Source organism: Rhea americana, unplaced genomic scaffold (genome assembly GCF_003343005.1).
Source record: "Rhea americana isolate MKP2758 unplaced genomic scaffold, rheAme1 scaffold_12, whole genome shotgun sequence".
In the NCBI taxonomy this organism is placed as follows: Eukaryota; Metazoa; Chordata; class Aves; order Rheiformes; family Rheidae; genus Rhea; species Rhea americana.
The window spans coordinates 3,345,698-3,368,724 of record NW_028185261.1 but is presented as its reverse complement, the minus strand read 5'-3'; the positions used below and the strand labels follow the sequence as shown (position 1 = coordinate 3,368,724).

At 36.0% G+C, this 23,027-nt stretch overlaps 1 protein-coding gene across 2 annotated transcripts in view; it reads right to left on the bottom strand.

The window, feature by feature from the left end:
• The window catches only part of PDE1A (phosphodiesterase 1A), a 151,860-nt gene that overhangs the window by 39,933 nt on the left and 88,900 nt on the right, over positions 1 to 23,027 (bottom strand). For both annotated transcript variants that reach the window (XM_085321970.1, XM_085321978.1), the window contains 4 exons: positions 14,574 to 14,687; positions 2,460 to 2,642; positions 1,960 to 2,026; positions 916 to 1,032 (listed from right to left, as the gene is read on the bottom strand). In XM_085321970.1, coding sequence (XP_085178096.1) covers positions 916 to 1,032; positions 1,960 to 2,026; positions 2,460 to 2,642; positions 14,574 to 14,687 — 481 coding nt within the window. The remainder of the gene's footprint in view (positions 1 to 915; positions 1,033 to 1,959; positions 2,027 to 2,459; positions 2,643 to 14,573; positions 14,688 to 23,027) is intronic.

Genomic DNA, 23,027 nt, shown 5'->3' with positions numbered 1-23,027 from the left:
TCTCGTCCCAACAATTTTTCCATATAATTAAATTACATTTTTCTTAAGATGGTTTTTTTTTTTCTTTATTCAAAGGCCCTGAAAGACAAACAGTGAGACTGAGAATGAGCTTAAACCCACTGAGCCAGTGACATTGCACACTTCAGTCCATGCTGTCAACACAGCCCTGACGTGATTCTGGCTTCAAGCAAAAGGATGAGTTACCAGATAAAATCAAATTGCTCAGGCTGACTGAGGGTCTTCAAATGGAGCATGAAGTTTTGCAGTGGAGAGGTTTTGAAACTATAATGAAACTTTCATTCAGTGCTATTATAAGGATAAATCTGGCACTTGGATCCAACTTTTTATCCTAGCCTTTCAGAATAGGTTAAAAATACTCCATATTGCATTGCAACACTCCGCACACACCACTGAAAAGCACCCTTCTCCTTATATATGACCAAAGTTGGTTAGGAAAGGAGGGTTCAGCTGAAACTCTTGCAAAGTTTAGGACAGCAAATCGTAATCCAGTCTGATCCCCCCCAAAAGTACTTAGGACTAACTATAGCTCTCTGCCTTATTAGGAAGGAAGCCCAACAACTTCCCTCCTTGAAGATGAGACACTGATTCAGCACTGCTGAGAAAGTGCTTACAGCATCTACTGCTCACTAGCCACCTCCCATCCCAAACTAATTTGACATGGGAACTATACAGCTTTCAATCCCTCAGGTTGCAGGAACATTTGCATTGCTCTGAGTTAAGTTTCAATTGGTGGAAATGTTGGCGTATTACAATATTTGATTTGCCACGTTCTTTGAAATTCTGCACTTAATTGTACAATAAAATATAATTTCACACATATTATGGATTTCTAATATTTTAAATTTGACACACTTATTTTTCCATACATATTTTTATTTGTGTCTGGTTTCTGACCTTGAAACGGCTCAAAAGGTCGTATCGGGTAAACAGCTCATACATCATAAATTTCAGACTGTGCTCTCCACTTGCTTCATTTAGGGCAAATACATCAAAAGACCATTTGTCAACATCCTGTAGATGASGGGAAGAAGAAAACGACATAAAATTTCCATCTGTTTAAGTAGATTTTCAGCTTTTGGAGTTGTTTTGCTTGCTTGTTTGTTTATCATCCAAGTCTCTCAAACTCTTATTGTAAGTAATACATTTATGACTATTTCAATAGAAACGATGAAAATAGTTGTGCTAGTTATGAAAAAAATACTTGTAACATGAGCTATGCAACTTTGTATGCTTAGGATCTAAGACCTCGATCTTTCAAACTAAACTCTCTGTGCACAATTTCTACTGAACCTAGCGGAGCTAATGTGAATACTCCTCCTTTAAATAGGTTATCTGCAATCTCATTAACACTTTAGCTGTAAAACAACTTGTAAATAATACAGCAATGTCTGATTTTTAGCGGAAAAGGTGACTACCTTCTTTTTCAAGAAATACCGCTTTTTTAATTACATACTCCAGCCAGGGGAACTTTACTATTTTAAGAGATTGCCTTTTGGGTGAGCTGTAATGATGCCTTAAATTTACAGCAAATACAGTACTTGTTCCATAAGCTTCTTTTGTTAGCTCTACCCCAATACTATTCCTCCTTTTTCTTTCCTAAAAAGGAAACAAAAGCTATTCTCCAAGACACCGATTACCATAGCAATGGGAGCTGATAAAACCGTGACTCTTATGTTTTAATAAAAATTTCTATACAAATTTTATCCTATTGCTCTAATATCATCTAAATGAAATTATAACTAAACAGTGAAACAATAAACAATCAGATGCTATTTGTGAATTTTTAACCATTGCATTTCTCTGTTGTGTGCGTTTAGTTCTGTACTATTAAAGATGACTAGGGTATGTTCAGCAGCAAAATACATTCATTTCACCTTTAAAGTCTCTAAACAGGAGTACATACATATTCAGATTCCACAATGATTAAACTTATTTCACCTTAAACGTTACTATCACTTCTGCTGGGTAAGCCAAACCAACCATGTTGGAAGTTCTTCGGTACATCCTAAAAGAATGAATAAAATGTTAAGTAATTTTAAAAATTATTGGAACAATTTCTCTTTTTTTAATTCATCTTTCATAGTTTGTGAAATAACACTAAGCTATTTAAGATCTGATCCCAAAGATGACCTAAGTCTTTTTATAAACTTCATAAGGAAAGCCCTTCTGCCAGAGTTGTTGTGTTTATTTTTTTAAAAAATGTTGCTGCAGTGTTTGGTACATTTTCTTGTAGCAGTTTGCAAGCTATAAAGTTTACCCTCAGAATTTACCAAAATCCAGAAGATTTCACTCAGAYGTAGAAGAGAAGAAAAACTGCAGAAATTGAAATCTAAATACTGTCTTAAAGATTTGCTTCAGGTTCATCCCACACATCTTTAGCAGGGGGACACTGCAGCTAAATGCACTACTTGCTATAATAAAAAAAACATAGCTCTCACCTTTCTACAAAAATTCCCGCCTGTACAGCATGTACAATGCTTCGGAATTTGGGTTTTTCTTCGGGTCTCCTCTTCACCATTCCCATTTTCCTTGTGAATGTAGAAGCTAACCAGTCCCGCACTTCCAGTGGGACTGAATCCGACTGGATGTCAGAGAGTTCATCCTCAGTGTCCAAAAGCCTTCTACCAAGAAAAAAAGTAAAAGATAATTGAGAAGATGTGAGACTTGAGTGTGGACAGCTAACACTTTAATTTTAATAGAAGTAAAGACAGTCTGTAGAACTGACTCAGTGTGTCAGTAAATCTTTTCTCTGATAGACATATGAGGCCTCCAGAAAGTGAGGCATGGTAAATATCTGCCCATTCTTGCCCTGCTCATACTTCAAAAGCTGAAAAATATTCAACTGCAAGATACTCAAACAAAGGGAAATGAGAGAGTTTTCTACAAAGCTCTCTGTCACAGCTCTGAAGGACTGAAGTAGAATTAATGAAATTAGAAAATCTTGAGGAAAGGTCAAAAGCTTAGTGACTGACATGAGTGTCTACAGGAAGAGGGGTTGCCACTGTAACTAAGAACACCAGTGGATCATCTGATCGCTCTTCCAAAATGGAATGAAAAATGTTTTGATACTTACATATAAAATAAATAATATTATAAAAAATGTTATAATGAATGTGTTTTAATGAATACCCATCAAACATGTGCAGCAAATTATTCTAGTGCAATGAAAATATTAGTGAGAATGAATTCCTTCTGTGTAGAAATCTCTAAATCCTATTGAAGGATAACAAAATCGTAACAGTAAAGACATTACAAAAGATAGAATTACAACTCCAGCTTTCAAAGTTCTTAATTGCTCGAAGAGACAGAAAAATTACTTATACTTTTTCAAAAATACAAAATGTTTTAATAAGAAACTTCAACAAAATTGCATTGGAGATCAGTTCATTTAGAAGAAACACGCAATTAAATATTCTCTGCGTTTCTAAAAGCCTACCATGTAAACACACGATTTATTTCTAGCTATTATTTGCCTGCATCACTCAATCCACTGGCTTTTTCCTAGAACAAAATCTCAACAAAATCAGGTAAGAAACCTTCCTTCCTTCATGTAATTATGCAAGCAACACCAGAATTAGGATGAACTGAACATACACAAAGCCATCATTTTAAAATATATTAATAAAATCGTACCAATTCAACTGCAGACATTATTTATTTGCATAGATCTATTTCCCTAGTGAGGTCTTTCCAAAACTGCTTTAACTGAACACAAAGCAGTCATGGACAAAGAGTATTTCTGTGTGTGATGTGCTCATCAGGCAATCTGGTTGTCAAGTTGAAACCATGAATCTCTTCTTCTGAGTGAACAGGATTTCTGGGAAATATATTTGGGAATTGAGTTAACAGCATTTGCAGATGGGTGTATGGGAGAGAAGAAATTCTCTCTTCTCCTTCCATTTTCATGTTGTCACCTCTGCTGTCTTTTCTGTTTTCTTCTAGCATAACTCTGTTAATTCTTTCCATTACTTGCGCACTTGCTCCTCATATTTATTCATCATCTCTTTCACACTTTTTCTTTTCCTCCCTTCGTCACCATTTCCAAAACCCTGTCTAATCCACGTCTCCTCTGGCACACAGGGGAAGTGAGTAGAAACATGAATGATGAAATAAAAACCTGAATACATTATAGTGCAAAGGAATCCCCACATGAATCTTATACTCTCTGAGAGATTACAGAAAGACGCCTAGCAGGAAACACGATGCCAGCATTTCCATTCAAATTATTTGCGAACAGTTATTAAAGTATATCTATGCCCTGTTCTCAGTTTCAGCAGCTCATCTGGCTGGCAGGATTTTTTATGAGATTTGCCAACTGGAGTTAAAAAAAAAAAATCCATAAAACGCCTCCAACAACAACGTTGTTTCCTAAAAGAACAGCAGGGGTGCTCCTATTTTTCAGGGACATAAAATTATCAGACTACTAAGGCTCTTTAATGTACAGTGCAGGAGGTGCAGTATGGACAGGAATTACAAGATTTTTCTGGCAGTGGGACACAGGCCACAAATCAGTAATTTACTCTGGAGTAGCACGATTTGTGGAGAGCCAAGGATGCTGGCAAAGATCTTGCAAAGTTGAACTGAGACTAGCCACAGGTCAAAGGCCACAAACTGATTTTATTCTCCAAATTTAAAACTTTGTTGTACTTCACTTAAACCCCTGCTAGTCTAACATTGTTATAAAACATCCTTGGGGAGATCAGTATGTTTATATTTCTGAGGCATATTTGGCATTTGATGTAATTGTTGTACAATCAAGAATAAACCTTATAATCCTTCGAACATATTTTTACAACTGCTCCAACTGTTACTAAAGTGGGACGAAATTCCAGTGAAAGCAGCAGCACGGGCATCAGGCTGCCTCTGAGCACACACGGGGGATATTCCACATCACCGCTGCAGCACGAAGAAGAAAATCGGTATCAGTCTGCTGCAGCCTGATGCAGACCTGCGTTTGGGGCCAGGTTTTGAGCTTTGCAGACACAAGCACAGTCATCTGAATACGGTGTGTAAGGATACAGAGTCATTACGTCTTTCTTGAGCTTTAATGCAGAATGGTATGTGAGCAGGACAAAACGCCCCGAGATTTCAGAGCAGGAGCGTGTGAGGTCCCAAAGAAAATCTTTCTGGAGGAGCAGAACGCCTGGGGAAACAGGGTTTCCGGCGAAGGGCAGAGGGTAACRACGTCAGGTTTGCACCACCCGGCTGTTAAACAAAAAAAGCAGTTTCTCTCAAAGTGAAAATATTTCAAGGAAGATTTGAACCTTGAAACTGACTGAGTATGCTGCCGACTGCTACTGTTGGTTAGCACCCAAACTGTAAAAGAAACTGGATTATAAAGAAGTGTTCATTACAAAGTGAGGGAGGAGGAGACTACAGGAACCCAAACTCCAGTGAGCTTCTGGAGTATGAATTCCGGCTAGCAAGGTACACTGTGTTTTTTAAAATCTTTTTAATCATTCATCTCTAAAGTAGGAAGAGTGTATGACAGTTAACGGAATCTCTTTATGAAGACAGCAGACGGAAAACAGAATTTTTTAAAAGTGTTTATTTAATCAAATCTTTTTCTTTGTTCAGTTTCCTGCTCCAAGCTCCACTCCTCTCCAATAGCCAAGTAATGTTTATGAGAGAGAGGGAGTTTAAGTGTCTCTGGTTCCTACTCAAATACCTAGCAAAGCAATTGTAACATAGAATTACATTTTAAGTATGATCCTCTGCAAGTAGAAGCTATTATAGATCCCTCGATCAGGCCTTTCAACACAAAACCTTAATAACTTCTCATAAAGAATTAGTTTCTTTCAGAAGCCTAACTGAAAGAACATTTAATGAGAGAAAATGAGGGCTAGTTATTCATCTGGTGACTATTTTATACAATTTCCTAACCTTTTGGAGAAACAGGATTCCTATTACGAGAAATTACTCATGGTATACGCACTGCTAGAAATGGCCTTTGAATAAACTCACTGATGACTGCCATTATTCAGTAATTACAGCGACAAGGATCCTATACGGATCTAAACAGCTGGATAGTTACATGAATCTGTAATTTGATGGTAATTTTATTTAGCAAGGGAAATAAATTAGGCTATATATATTGCACTACATAAACTATGCTTAATTGCCACAAATTGTTACAAGATATTATCAACTCTTATTTCATGATGTTACTTTTGGATCTTTTATTTATCTACTTGTACCTGGATTAAAAATATTTCAATTATATTATGTTTCTGTGCATGTGTGTATGTATTTTTTATTTATATATGTGTGTGTGTGTGTGTGTGTGTGTGTATCCTCTGTATTCAGTGAAACACATCGTCTGCTTGTTTACCTTTTATTTACAATTGTGAAAATAACGCTGTAAAATAACCTAGATGAAGTGAATTTCTGCCCTGAGGGATAAAAATGTTGAACTGTTTTCATCAGTAATTTTACTTATTATTTACAAAATATATATAAAAAAAATTGCTGACTGTAACACACACAGCTCTGGCAGAAATAGCAGAAGAGATGCACATCAACCAGAAGCACTAACTGTACTTACAATATCGTAGCTGAAATTTTCCTTCTCACCCTATGGGTATCGGTTTTGGATTTTGACGGGCCGGTACTGGTTCTGACAGCGATCTTGTCCTTTTTCTCCTGGACCATTTYGCAGCCTGCCTGTTGGCCCCTGCTCTACGGAGGCGAATCGCTGCTGAACTCCATGCAGCGAGGCGCCGCCCCCCGCTCGCCCCCGCTGCTCAGSGCGGGCGGGAGCAGGCGCGGAGCCCCGGGCGCACGTGTTCTGGGGTCTCCCTGGTGACCTCACCGACCACCGCAAGGTGCCCACTGCTTCAGTTCATTCCGCGCCGCAGCACCTACCGCAGCTGTCGCGGAGAAAACGACCAGAGGTCTACCACTAGCGAACGCTTTTATTCCTSAGGAATTACATTCCTGGTATTTTAATTTACATCTACTTAGAACTGACAACTTCGACGTACTTCAGTAAAATCACCTGGAGGTTACTGGTGTTTGGTGTTTGTCTAGTGCAAGTTATTATTGCCCAGATAAGTGGTAACTCTATTTGTAAGTTATGCACRTGGAGCAGCAGAAAAGAGCGTTATTTAGATGTGCTAAACTTGCCACTTTATGAATCACAGGTGAGTAGGTAAATTATTATTATAGYTGATTATTCAGGAAGCCTTTAAATTAAAACAAGGTGGAAAGGTCAGGTAATGTCAGAAGACAGGGTCAAAACAAAACAACCAGAGTTAAACCACTGAACTTGCTGCCAAACGTTACATAGGGGTTTTTTTGCAACATTTCACAGTATATTCATGAAAAAAATAATAAATGACCACAGCTGTCAAACTTAAGGATAGAACTCCTGGTTTAGAAAATATTCAGAGGGGAGTAACTGCAAAATCCATAGCCTCATCTCTAAAAACAACCAAATGGAACAAAATGGTCAGCATTTACTACATAGCTACATAGCTGTTCTCTAAAGTCAGACGTAGAATGAAACTGTACCAAGGCAAATCTCATTCCACTGGGAGGCCTGAACTTCAACATCCTAGTGGAGCTAAATATACGTTGCTCTACCCAGGCACATTAATGCTAACAAACAAGTWAAAAAGCACCAAGAGAAATTACTTTTGTTAATTTTAAACATAGTAATGGACTAGGCAGAAGTACATTTCTTTTCCCTTAGGAATATATCAGATGTACTATGGAGGAGAAGAAAGGAAGAAAAGAAAATGGAAAAATATTCAAATTAGATAACAGTTAAGGGGGGRAAAAATCCTTCAGTGCTAATCAGTCGTGCTTTCTAATAGAGATAAGTGAAAGATTTCAAAGAATGTAACATCACGAATTATGGGCGTCAGGGAAGGTTAGCGGAAGGAGGTATTAGCTCTTTACGTATTTAGTCAATTAAGCTAACAATCAACCCCTTAGGAGTGAATTGATTATAGTCCTTTTCTAGGTCTAGAATGCCAAATGTAAAGAATATGTAGTCCAAATGGCCAATTTACATTTTAAGCTACTGTTTGTGTTTTACTGTCCCATTATCTTCTTAAATGAGCACAGATTGACACATACAATCCATACTTACATTCCCTATAGTCCATTACAATTTCCATTTATTTCCACTGAAAGGCTCTCTTGACTTCCATTAAAAATAAATTGCAAAAATGAYTGAGGCGCATTTTTAATAGATAAAGGTCTTTCTAAAGGCAACAATGAACTTAACAATATATTGTCCTCTTAAAACTTAGCAAAACACATTCTCAGAAGAACTGTCCTCATATTAAGAGCCACCAATTAATTACAAGAAATGATAGACCATGGATGAAATACAGTTACTATGGCAGTGGGTAAGTAATGGAACAAGGGACACTGTTACTGAAAACATTCACTTCTTGATAGGCACTGTCTTTCAACTACCTTTTCTATCCAGAAGTACAGAGCTATATACTAAAAACCTTCAACAAGCTTAGATTGAGGTCAGTGTATGTATGACCAAGAATTACCATTTTATTTTAATCCTTGATGCTGTTAAATCTTTTGTTGTAAGGCAGAGGTTTTTCTGAGAGGGAAGATTATAAGATACACTTTAAGCTTTTATAAGGGTGAAACAGGAATAAGGAATTAACTTCAACATAATAAGCTTCTTATTAATAACGGCTTTCACAGAAGTATAATTTGTGGATTCCCTTGATGGATGAACTGAGYGATATCCCTGAAATGATAAATCTACTGGTGAAAAAGCAACTTCAGTCAAAGCACATTTAACCATGTGTTGGATGCAGAGGATAGYGATAGCAAGCTTGACTGACCTTGAATATTTAAGATTGAGATTTTAACTTCAAGCTTAAAGAATTGTCATTTCTGATCTCTCCTCCATTAAGTCACCTCCAAGAGGAATCACATAGTCCACATTTTTGGCAAATAAGCACTAAACTGGACATCCTGTTCTACTTGTATAAACCTTACACTGTTTTTTTTCTTTAAGTGTTTGTAGATTTCAAAAAAAAAAAAAAAAAAAGTTAATTTTGAGTGAAAAACACATCTAATTACTCCAAAATAAATTACATGATTGACCAAATGCCCCACTATTCTGTGAAAGAAATGCAAATTTTTCTTCATGTATAAATGAGTGAATTAATCTGTCTGCAGGTGGAGAGATAGGGAATATGTGCTTTTAAGAATTTAAATAAATGACTAAATCTCTTTCAAGAAATACGTTTTCACTCTGTCAACCTTGCACCTGCAAAGAGATTTGCTGGTGCAAACTTCTCTACTGATGACCTCCGAACGGACAATAGTGCACGAATCAGCACATCTGCTTCCATAACCAGAGCCCCACAATCAAACAGCATCATTTACAAAGTCAACTAGATTTTGTATCGGCATGCTGAATGGGAACTGAACACAAACAGCCGCATAACGTCAAGCAACACACTCCTGCTGTGAGATGCTAAGCAACAGCAGCTCCGTGCTGCTTTAGTGCTAGCTTAGAACCTTGCAACATTTCTAGAAGAGGACAGCTTATGAAAATGAAATAAAACATGTAAAAGTTGGAGCTTTCACTGAGTCTCATTCTCATTTAAAAAGTAAGTTGCTAAACCTAAACGGATGGCCATTAGAAAGTGAAAGCGGGTATAAGGTCCAAACACAAGTATCCTAGTTAATTATTTTTGGAGCTTTTGATTACTACTCTCAGGTGGACCAGCTGATGCAGACTCAGATGCTGTTACAGTACTGCGAATCTGGAGAACATCAGGAATCTCTGACCACACTCCTTTTCCCCAAAGACAAATGTAACCAAAATTTGGTATTCAATGCTGCCACGGAAATTGCCCAAGGACAGACTACACTGATCGTTCCTCACCTTGTGGAAACAGGGGATATTTGCATTTAGTTGCTGGGCTGCTCCTATGCTACAACAAAGAATCTTGCTGGGCACTGGGATCTAGTTAAACATTTACCAATTTTCCTTTTCCTGCAACAAAGATACACATGTAGGTGCTCCTATCACAAATAGAGCTGTGGCGTGCTGACGTTTGCAGAGATGAAATGAGGTAACTCTAACTCTTGTGAGTGACGCAACTGTAATTTCCCTTTTGTCCTCAATTTGAACRTATGTTTGTTCCTGCTTTAAATCTGGAGGCAGCAGAAATACTTGGTGCAGTACTCGAGTACTGCGCTGGATATTCAATATGGTTCAAGGTGATTACTATAACAACAGTCACAAAGTTTGGGTTTAATGACCTCCTTTTTACTAATGTTACACTTAGCAGAATGTATATATATATCAATCACAGCTTTTTCCTCAAGGACTGTGTTTAACATTATAATACCGTTGAAATACCTTCAGTATTTCCAGAGCTCTCATGCAAACGAATGACRTATATTGTTATAACACCACTTAGTTTTAATGAGTTTTCCTTTCAGCTTCAAGAATGTAACAATAACTTGTATTTGCTATTTCTTTTGTTGAATAAAAGATGCTCAAATCAACTGCTAGTTATATACAATGGATCTCCATTACTAAAACAAAGTCTCTTCTAAATCAAAAGTTCTGAACAGATTGCAGCCTCTAAAACAAAGTTAAAAATATGGATGGAATTGAAACTGCACAGTCATTTTTAGATGACATATATAACTTTCTGAAGTCAAATATAACTTTTTGAAAATTTAAAGGATATTTAAATGTAAAATAAGATCATAATTGGAATAAAATACTTGGATTTTATCCAGAAGAAATTAAAACTGGTCTCTACTGAAAGCTTAATTTTTTGGTATTATTTTGTTTCGGGTTATTTCCTTTTTTAAAATTTTGAAACCTCCATTTGATTCCATTTTCCTTCTCACTTAGAACAAGCAAAGAGCTGCATTTACATGGAACAGCACCGCTGTAGTCACACAGATAGCCAGCTGTGTTTATTTCCTGTTTGACCTTAAAGATCATTCTTCTACTACCTTGACCCAAGTGTCAGGTAACGACAGAGGAAATTCTGCAAGATTTGCTGGCAGTTTTTAAACATCTATTGACAAAGCTTGAACTTTTTCCAGAGATCTGCGAGGGCTCAGAATTGCAAAAGCTTTTCTCAATATTTTCAGCTGACAACAAACCTCTGCTTCAGCTACCAAGGCACTAGTATTCTTTCAAGGAATTATTTAATGCTCCTTACAATTATTCAGAATTGAGAGATGCAGCAGTCCTAAAAAGTACCTTTTAATGAAGTTAATTAATTAATACAGGAAATTTTAAATTGGATAACAGATTAAGCTTATAGGAACGCAGCTCTTCCATACATCTGATTTCTCTGTGCTTTCTGCCTTTTCGTCAGCTCCGAATCTGACAAGGCCATCCTGTGAAAACTTTTTTTCTTTTTTAAATATGGAATATTGACAATCACTGTCCCAAAACAATTTTTCATAGTTTCACAAGGCTGTCCCTACTGTCCAGCTAGTTTCTAAGGACTCTACTCTCAGCACGCCATAAATAAGTTCTATTGTATCATTTTTCTGCCTTCTCCCCTACACAACTGGATGTATTTTTGGAAACAAAATATATGGATATTTTATGTTTATAGTTATGTATGTATGTTTATAGTTATACATAGTTTTTACAAAATATTATCTTATTTTCAGATAAAAAGCAACAGAGGATCAGACAGAAGGAAAATAAGAGGACTTTAGAAAGATGCTTTTTACTCCGTTAAAGAGCTTGAATTCTATAGCCCATTTCCAGTACAACTGTTGTACTCTGTAAATAAAGATTCAAGCAGCTGTTATTTTATATATGTGCCTATCCTGTTACAAACACACAATTTATAGAAAGATACAGGCCCTTCTGTCAACTCAAAGTAACAATATACAGGAATAAAATGGGTATCTCCATCTGTGTTACTTTAAGAAGATAGAGCTGATGATTGTAAAAAGCTTAGATTTACAAAGAGCAAGGTGATTTTGCTGGAGTAATGCCTGAGATTTCTAAGTAGTAAAAATGGTTCTCCAAAACTGTGGACAAGGCCAGGCTCTTCCTTGATCCTTGGCTACACTACTGAACACACCCTATGAGAAGAAAACTTTTACTTTGCTCTCTTTACCGACCTTAGATTTTGGAGGGGGGAGGGGAGGGGAGGCTGAGTGAAAAATCAGAATTGTTCTGCAAAACACTGGAGGCAACACATAAATTATATTAAATGTTGCTGTGTATCAAGCAGAGGAGAGCAAAAAAAATACTTAAATATTTTCCAAAAAATCTAATTAAATATTTGAATAATCTTCACTACGAAATCATAATGCCTCTAGGATTTAAAAAAGTAGTCTGTGGGCTCTGAAAGTCTTCCAAACCACTGTAAAACTATATATGTTTATTTTCATTTTGGCAGCTACATAATCTTGCCATTATGTCCTATGAGGGCAATTAAGATTTGCCCACATTAACAATAATGCATCTTTTGCTGCCGCAAGCTACGCATTTTCAGTTTTCCTAGTTTTCTCTGCATATGAAATTTCTGTTTCCTTGTCTTGATGCTCCCATACAGAGCTGATAGGACTGTAAAAGTGTGCAGCTCATTATTACARTACTATGCACTTCCACAGAGGTCTCATTTTAGAAACTAAATCTGACATTATTTTCACAGTCGTGGTGCTACTACTCAGAAAGAGTTAAGAATACCCTATTTAACCCTAATGTTTGAGAAGCRTACAGGAAGAATATTCACCAGTGTTTTATGTCCTTATCCACAGCTGTAAGTCCCTTTTGATTAAAAATCCCATGATTTTTAATGCAAAATACTTGCCTAAGCACTGATTGTTGACGGTGATATAGCATTCTGTAAACTACACCAGAGAGGACCATGATTTTCCAAAGCTGCCTAAGAATGTGAGCAGCATTAACAAAATATACATTCAGAACCACCACTGGAAACTGAGATTTTCTGGCTTCTACTGTGATGCCCAAAGACAAGCTTATTGATGATACCTGTATATCAGTTTCCCTAAGGAACTGAATCAGTTTAACTACACATACGATATAAGCTAATGTAAATCCACATGTCAACTGTTGTTTCAAGATAAAAAACAGCTTGGYTGACTTAAGTTAGTCAACCAAACTGAAATAAATATATTCGCAATGGCATTTAGCCTGAGTTAACTACTAAGAGTTTACAATATTTTATTAAATTTTATGCAGTTTTATCACAAGCTCAGATCCCTTGGAACTCACACAACAATGCCCGAGTCTCAGGGTTCCTTCTTCTTTTTTTTTTAATCTGTTTGTAAATGTTTTCATAACAGAAACTGCATGAAAGCCCTTTGAATTCACTGAGAATCAAACTGCTTTTCCAGTTATGTATTTGATTTGGGGTCATTAGGGACCCTTCTGAGCGTCCCTAAAGAACTGTACTGTGGTTGACAGGCTGCTCAGGAAGGTCTTTCCTGTAACCCCGGTTTAGTAATCTTTTATGGAATTGGGCACGCGTTAAACATAAGAGCAAGACACCAGWATAATTGATTCTGCCAGCCTAGTCTCTAAAATAACCTGTGGCAATGGGAACACAGAGGTACCAGCTTCACTTGCTCTCGTCTCCCTTGTGTTTCCAGGCAGACACAGGGCTTTTCCATCGCCCCACGGCGGACACTTCAAGTTGCAGACTGGCAATACTTGGTGCGCAACTCTTACATATCAAAGGAAAAGAAACAGGAATACATGACAGCAGCACCTTAAGCACCGTATCAAATACGTCGATTGTCAAGGAGCGAGGGAGGGAGAGAGGGACAGAACCATGAAATAATTATTAAAGTGTCAGACTTAAATTTAATGCAGAACCAAGACGAGACATATGCTGCACATTCAAACAATATTGAAGACATTTCGGCAGACATTTTTAGAAGAACGTTCTGCATAGACAGAAAACTTTAAAGGCCACAATGATGAAATAAAAAAAAAATCACAAGTAAGTTAACTAACTTCAGTTACAGCACATATCTTAAAATTCTTTCAAGAAGTCATTACTTAGAACTTGTAATTTCAGTGAAGTCAACCCACATTAAAACTAATTGCCAGCAATACTTCCAGTAGCAATAAACATAAACATAAATAAATCATAAACAAAACATCAAACATAAAATAAATCATAGTTTTTCATGAATTTTTTGATTTAAGGGCCAAATTATAATAGTCTGACTCATCTCCACAAGCTCCTAATTCCAAAACAACTCATTTTTTCCAACGATACAGTTCTCAGCATGATTATCAGCAGGTGGTCTCTGGCGGGGGTGGAAAAACCCTACAGAAAAATTCTTATGACTTTATACCGTGCACATTTGACTGTTGAGGTAGACAAGAACTAAGCAACCTTTGCAAACCGCAGTTACATTTGACCTTTAGAATCTTTTTGCTTTAACCTTGTCACTAAGAGATCTAAAAGCCGCATACTATTCTCCTGATTTGTGGAGACCTACAGCTAAAGTTAGTTAGAATTGTGTCCAAAGATCAAGTTCCATAAATGTGACTCCCAACATCGCTTCCTCCCACCCCACATCCCCTGACTTACCTGGTTTCATCAATATAAACTGCCTCTAGCACAGACGCTGCATATTCAATATTCTTTTTCAAATCCACCACATTAATGTCACCCTTCTCCAGCTGCTTTACCAAGCATCTTAGTCTGTGAAAAAGAAAATAAAAGTATCATTGCATTGCTTTATCAAATTTTAGTAACTTTATTCTCTATTTGAAATGATGGAAGCAATATAATAGCCACTCTACAGGCAAGAGACCTTCATTGTATATCTTGTCCTTTTTTAAAAAAATCTTTTTAGAACACACACACACACACAACAGCTGTAAAAGTGTGCAGCTGGCCATTGTTAAATCTGCGGTATGTATTAAGAAAAGGCATATGCATTTCAGTAAGTCAGAGAGGACTCAATAATTACTRTCAGACTTATTTTACATTTATTTGTGATACTACTATGATGTCTTGAGTCTCCAACTTTGATTACATAAAAAAAATCACAGGATGTCTTACTAGACTTGTTCTATGCTTGGAAGGTCTACTGCATTCACTTTCATGCCTTTAATTTTTATTTATGCCTGCAGTATGTTTTTGCTGCAGAAATTATATTTTTTATTAGCATGAGCTAATGTGAAGCTCCACTGCTTCTGTGTTTACAGAAAAGTCATTATACTAGATGAAAGACGGTGCCTCTGGCATTTGACAAATCCAAGTATTTTCCCAAGTGTGCTTTTGCTTTTAGTTTTGAGAACATTCTTTTACATTACAAACATGGATACACCCAAAAGACATTTTGCAATGCATCAACTGAAGTCTCTGTAGTAATAAACTTATACAGATAAACTATTTGAATACCAGATTGTTCTTCCCAAACTCTTTGATGRGAGGAACACTTCTGATCCTGCTTTATTTAACCATATTGTAGCRAAATGAAAATCTTATCAGTAATTGTACAGATTTATGACTGATTGGATGGTTAAAGAGGTTGGGAGTTTTTCTTCTTTCTGTGTTGTATCTACAAGTTGAAATGAAACAGTCTTCTATTATGTAAAATCAAGGTTTTTTTGTGTTCAAGATACTACGTTATTTTAACATAGTTTTCACAAAATAATCTTTTTTTATACTTACAAAATATGGAAAATACGTRAAACAAGTATTTAGTTAAAAAGTGGACTGAAATTGGGAGTCAGCAGTAATTGATTTTACTTTCAGATAAAATCATATTTATGATACATGAAAAAGTAATTATATATATAAATACATATAAAATACAAAACCAGAGATAAYTAATTATAAATAAAAATTTTAAATAATGGCAATGTGATGCCCATTTACTTTTATTGATCATACACAATGTTTGATTGGACCCAATTAAAATGAAAAAAAAAATATAGTGGTATTTTGAAGGAATCTCTCATGAGCCTGCAAAGTACTATTCCACCATAAAAAAAAACCTTCATGTTTTTCCTACAAATTTATTTTTACCTAAGCATAATTATGTCTAAGCTTACAGTGATAATTTTAAGAAACAGATTGTTAAAAGACCAGCCTCCTCAGTTCTCCAGAGTCTTAATTCAATTCAAATTAGTARAGGACATAACACAAATGAGACTCTTACTAACCTTAATTATGTTGTACTTTATCCAGTGAATTGATTATCAGTGGAATAGGAAATCGATAGTTAAAAAATTTTGCCAGAGAAGTGAGGTAGGCAGATGAAACACTGTGGGAATGCACCTCCTACAAAGAAACAACCTAATGCACGGGGASATATTCTACATAATTCACACCATTTCAGAAACACCTGTAGACTGAACAGCCTAATTCACCAAATGTACACCTATCTTGTGGTACACAGCACAGGGACTGTAACTCCCCCGAGATGTCTGCTCTTCACTAATTCTCTAATTTTCTCTCTCTCAATGTCTCTCTCTCTTACACACACACACGAAGCTGGAAGCATGCCAAAAGTGGCAAGACAGTTTTATCATTTGCTCTGCTCCTGGTGTTTGAATGGAAAATATCCTGAAGTCAYATTTCCAAACTGAAAGGATAAAGTAACTTTAAAAGGTAACATGCTGCAGAAGGGAGCTGGGCTACAGCAATACAATGGTATTTCAAAACGGCTTCAAATCCTATTTCCAGTGGTGTCTTTTGCTCCCATCTATGTGGCTCCAAACTTTCTTACGGTATAGGMCACCTGACACATGGGTGGAATTATGTTTAAACTTGCAGGAACGGAATCACCAAGGGAGCCTGTAAACCACATTGACCCTGGATTATTTTATTACAAAGGTGACAGGTGACAGTCAACAGATGTAATTTGCCCTGTAACTATCGTCCATATTCTGAGAGGAATGCAGACCAGGATAACTAGACAGGGCAATTCTGAAAAGATGCACAGGTGAAGCTAAAGTATTCTGAAGAGGCTGCAGAACCACAAAAACACAAAACCTGTGCAGTTCAGTGATGCAGGTGACCTTGTCATCTCACGCACCCATGGGCTTTGTGCAGATATCCTCCAGAATGTCTGTAGCTGACCCACTGCAGAGCGATCATAGGGCCACAGAATAATTTTCATGGAAAGGGACCTCTCTCTCTCTCTCTCTCTCTCTCTCTCTCTCTATGTATACGTATGTATATTTATATGTGTGTGTGTGTGTATATATATATATATGTATGTATATTTATATGTATATATATAGGTATGTATGTATGTATATATAGTCTAACCCCTTGCTCAAAGTAGAGCCAGCCTCAATGTTATATCTAGCTCCAAAATCAAACCGAGTTGCTCTGAGCCATAACCACTTGAGTTTTGAGCATCTTCAAGGATGGAAATTCCCTGAAGTCTCTGGGCAATCAGTTACAGTGTTTGACCAGCTTCACCAAGAACTGTATTTTCCCAATATCTAATTGGAATTTCTTTTGTGGCAACTTGTATCCCCCATCCTTTGTTGGGCACTTCCAAGAAAAGTCTGGCTACAATASCTCTATCTGCTGTATAACCTCCCACTAGGTAGCTGGAGACAGCAAGAAGATCACTCTATAGTATTTTTGATTGAACGCTTGGCAATTCTGTTAGGTGATAATCATAAGGTGTACTGCAACAGTTAGAAAATGCTTTTCCTAGGCAGCAACATTTATTAACTAGGCTATTACAGTATGCTCTGTATATACTCAACACATTTTGCATTAAAGCAAAATAACCAGAGAGTTTAATAGTCGACATTTCAGTAATGAGTTTAACATTTTAGTAAAGAATAAACACGTCAATTTATGAGACCAAACAACAAGTGTTAAAATACTCATAGCCAGTATTTCACAAGACAAAGAAATTTTTAGAAAGGAGGAGGAAAAGCATCAAAAATGAATTATTATTCCAGCTGTACTGGACAGGCTTTTTGTTTATTTGTTTTCTTTGAGCTAAGTGTAACAAAGTGAGAAGAAACACGAGACACACCACTCATAAACATAGTATACTTCTTTAAACTTGAGATCATGGAATTATCCTGCCTGTGAACTATGCTACCAAGAAATAATAGTAACAAGAAAAAAGTGGATGGGCTAATAAGTGAAATAGAAAAATGAACTATGTTGAGAGATGCAGAAAAAAAGTATATGGACTTAATACAATACAACATGRAAGAAATCGATTGGGGGAGAAAAAGAAACATTTCTTAGGGCAACTGACAAYCTCACTTCAAAACTAGCAGTCATGATTTGTAAGTATTGACACACTACTGCAATTAGTAAGGGTATGGGTGGAGAATTATCTTTTGTCATACTGGGTAAACACCAGTAACGCTGCTGTCTGATTAAAAGCTTTTACTGAACAACCCAAAGATGCTCTGCTCCTGTCTATCTTTAAGAGTCTGAAAGCATCAGGTTTCCAAGAACAGGCTTTCCCCAATCTCCATATCCCCATGGAGGTGATACCTATGCCCAACCGCAGCACAGCAGCTTGGAAGCCCACCGAGCAAGACAGGCAAACCAGGAGCTAACAAGGAGCCGCAGTAGTATGTCCTTGATTAGCAATATCGCAATGAAGGCTTGGTTTTTTTTGCTTTCTCCTAGTTAAAAATTCTCTCCTTACTCCATGTTTGAATTAAAGTTTTAGGAAATCTACTGAAAATCATAGTGACATATCAGATTAACTGAGATTTTAGGATATTTGAGAAAACTTGCTCTGACAGTAACTAAGGAAAAAAAAAGTAGCCAAGGAAATAAAGGAAGAGGAATYGGTGACTGATAAGATCTTTTTGTAATGTCATCATAAGAAATTTTTTTCTCTTTAGAGTCAAGCAAATTTGGACAGGTTCAGAGAAATGTGGATGGAAATGCAGAAAAATCTGTGGAAAACACAGATTACAAAGACAAGATGCCAGAGATGGATTTACTTAAGGAGGGAGATTGTAAAGTAGAAATGCAAATGAGTTGGACAATTTCAATTTYAGAATTTTTACAGAGTGCCTCTTCCTTTTTCCAAGGGAAAATTATATGTGATCACTGAGAATAAATGAGAGCTAAAGGTTCAGCCTGACACTCTTCAAGAATTAGAAGATGGAAATGTAGTCTTAGTGTATTCTGAACCTGACAGAAAACCTCTGCGTCTGCCTTCCCAGTGACCCATATCTGCTGTCTGATTCTCCCCACTGTTGAGCACTGCAAAGAAATAGCTTTTCTAACTTACACATCTGGACTTAGAACTGTTCTGGAAATGTACTAGCAAAAAATATAAAATRAAATAAAATAAAATGCTGGCTTCTGCAATAGATCATATTGAAGGAGAAGTGAAATAAACTGTAACAAGTAAACTGTAAACAAACTTGTTTCCTCTGATAGTTTTAAATCAATGGAAGTCGCTGCTGAAGGACAGGCAATGAACAAAGAGTCAATTTTTTAAAAATAATAAACATATACTAATGCTAATTACATAGAAGATTTATTCATATTAATACTTAATAATCACAATGCCACTTTTAAAATGGTCTCTGTTGGTTAAATCAACTCCAATTGCAAGTCACATATTGTTACATTCCCATAAAATAATTGAGAAGATCCTAGCTGTGTGCCAAATGTATTAATCCCCTGAAAAGACGATAAGCAAATACTGACAATGTGTTAAAAAGAATAAAGACAGAACAAATTATTGTTTTCCTGTAAGCAATAATTTCATGTTTTTTTTAGATAATTTAATATAGAATGAAAAAAATTTAAGTGGATAATCATAAGTGTGATTATACAAGTGATTTGACCTTCCAAATGAACATCACAAACGAAAAATAAGATTATATATAATTTGAAATTAAAAATAAGGAGGAGGAGAGTAACTGTGCTGGCAATATGATTACTTACAGTTTAAACACAGTAAGTTTTAAGTCACTTGGGGAAGTGGGAAATTTTCCTCTAAAATTCTCTAGAATTAAAATTAGAAAATTGGAAAACAATTATACTAGCTGTAGTGATTCTTGCTATTTGTGACTCACTATCATTTGAATTTTATATTTTTCTAAGAGGAAGATGGATGTATGAAATAAATCCATATCTAAATACATCAATGCTTCTGTCAAATGCTTAAAAATAACATAGATCAGAAAAAATGGATTATAATAATAACAAAAAACATGCACAAACCCCATGCTCTCATTTTTTTCAAGTCACAAATGCTAATAACTTAAGGATTACTAGAAATCTTATATTGTGATGACAAAGAATATAATTCCTTTTTTTTGTGTTTTCTGTGAGATGGAAGAAAATATTGACAATAAAAAATGAAAACCATAGATATAGTTGGAACATTTGTACTGCATGGATATGAAAGACTAGACCTAATCATATAAACAGATGAGAGATTTCAGAGAAAAGTACAGAATATTTTAATAAGGATTCAGGAGTGAAGTCACCATCTAACATGTCTTCAAAATGGTTAACCAGCACTTCAGTGGTTTTTAGGTTATGGTAGGTAAAAAAATATACTGATACAGTGACATTTTGTCAATCAGGGCAAGGCCAACATGTCAATGAAGACTTGGATTAGAATCAAGGACTCCTGACTCAGACCTTGACATCTGAATCAGATTCCACTTCCCTAGAGCCTTAAAAATAGGCTTTTAAATGTGGTTATCTAATATTTCTTCTAATTAGAGTTGCTACCACTCAGTAAATTTTGATACTGTGAAATGAAAGAAAGATATATCACACTTTAAGTGCAGCAAATCTGTTTCATGAAATTACTTCTCAGCTACTCCTGTGTCTGAGCATATGCACAGGAAGCCTTGTGGTTGCTAGGGGTTTCAAGAATCACATTTATTTCATGATTATTTTAAGCACTATTTTAAGTACAGTCTGATCTGTAATTATGATTCAGTCATTAGAAAATAAATATTGAATATGCTGTTAATTCAGTCAACATTTTGATAAACTGAAACTTCAATCCCATATTGAAGAATTAAAATACAAATTCTGCTGATAAAACTTCACATTTTCATGGTGATAGAATTGCCTTGGCTGTTTAACTACTGATTTTTGTTATGCAAGARGACCTGGTTTTCCTTCAAACAGCGATTCTTTATATGGTTTCTTTCATTTTACCTCACCCATCCTATAAGTTTTCACAGCACTTAGCACAGTAATACCATGTAAATATTATCCTTTGGGCCTCATTTAATATCAGGTTCCAGTTTATTTAGAGACTTAATCAAAATTTAATCTAAACTCCTAAGTTTTCTTTAGCACTGTGCTGAAACTACACAAAACCACAAGAGTCTTACATGATTTCCACCTGAAACCATAAATTGAGCCAAGCTCTCTAAAACATTTTTGAATTTTAGCAAAATTCTCAACATACCTGAATAAAGATGCTGSATAGTGCCTGAGATGCCTTATTGTCTTAGCCTCAGTAATGTTAAAGACCTGCTGTTTGCAGCTCTGTAACCTTTCACCATCATCATCATCATCATCACCTGCTGCACTGGAGATACTCCAGGAAGCTCACCTGGGAGCCTGTTGCTGCTTCTCCTTGCTGTCTTTCTCTCTCTCCCAATTGTCCATGCCTCCCCACAAGTAACTCACCATTAGAGTTAATGATGTATGCCATCAGTTACAGATCCCACTAATAAATTCTCGTGCATGTGAATTTGTCAAAACATCTGTGAAACACAAGSCATATAATGAAAACTTTTCCAGTCAAGCTTTGATTTTCTTTCAGACACTTCTTTCACATCTGCTAAGGAATCACTTGTATATACAAGCAAATTTGGTTCCTCTGTTTAATTGCTTTCCAGCTTGAAGATTAATGAAAAAATCCTCAAACTTCCTAGTTCTTAGTATATATATATACATTTAGATGTTTTATCCAGCTGCATCTCTCCAGTTATCTGGATACATTACAAGTACAAAATAATAATAAAAAAAATAATACACAATGAAACATGACTGCTGAGCTCTTGTGGAAGAACTTTCCAAACTCAAACAAATCGTGCATTGAAGATTTGATCGAACTGGCAACCATATGTTCCATTAGCAGAGCAGGACCAGCCTACTTTAATTAGTTTTGAGGGAACATATGAGAAACAGGACCCTCCCACTGACAACTTAAGAAAGGAGGATGAATTCTTACATTCCTGATTTATAACTCCACTGCATTTCAGATCCAGTTAAAGATCAAGCATTACTGAGACACCATATTGCCAATAATGGTCTTCAGTTTGTCAAATAGCCTACAGAAGAAAAAAATGAATCCAGAAATCTAAATGATTGTAGGAATTACTTCAGCAGACCTAAGTATCATAGAGCATCACAGACAGAAACATCAGCTCAGCAATTTTTACAGGGTTTATAGTTTGTTTTACGAACTGACATCAGTTCTATTTCCGTCCCATTCATGGACACTGATATATAATGAATGAACACTCCATCAAATGCAAACAACATTGACAACCCTGCTTTGCTGTCCCTTGAGCTGTTCTGAATTGAGTTTAGTTTGTAAAGGTCACAGGTCTTATCCACAATATCAATAACTGCATTTTAAAATTTGCATTAAATAGGATTAAAGCAGAAGCCTTTTTATCTGCATCTTCTCACAGTCTTCTCAACATCTCATGTCTAGTTAGTGAGACAGATCTGCATATTCTATACTTCACTCTTGCCTTCTGTTAAATCTAATGTCTCCTTATCCTAAAACCTTGTGACTATTTCTATAATTTCAGTCGCCATATTCCTACTTCATAATCATTCCATGAAATCAAAGGCAAATAATGCAAAATTTATAGGACTAATTTGTAAATTGCAAATTATCCTCCTAATCACCTTTGCTGAATATTTATATTTCTGAATATTCTTAAATGTGAATTCTAAAGGTTGACATTTGATCTATAAGGTTCCCCTGTATTGTATACATGTTATATAGCATGTTATATAGAGTGCTAGATAAAACTATTTAATCTTGAAGTTGCCAAATGCTTGAACAAACTGTATGTCTCAGAGTGT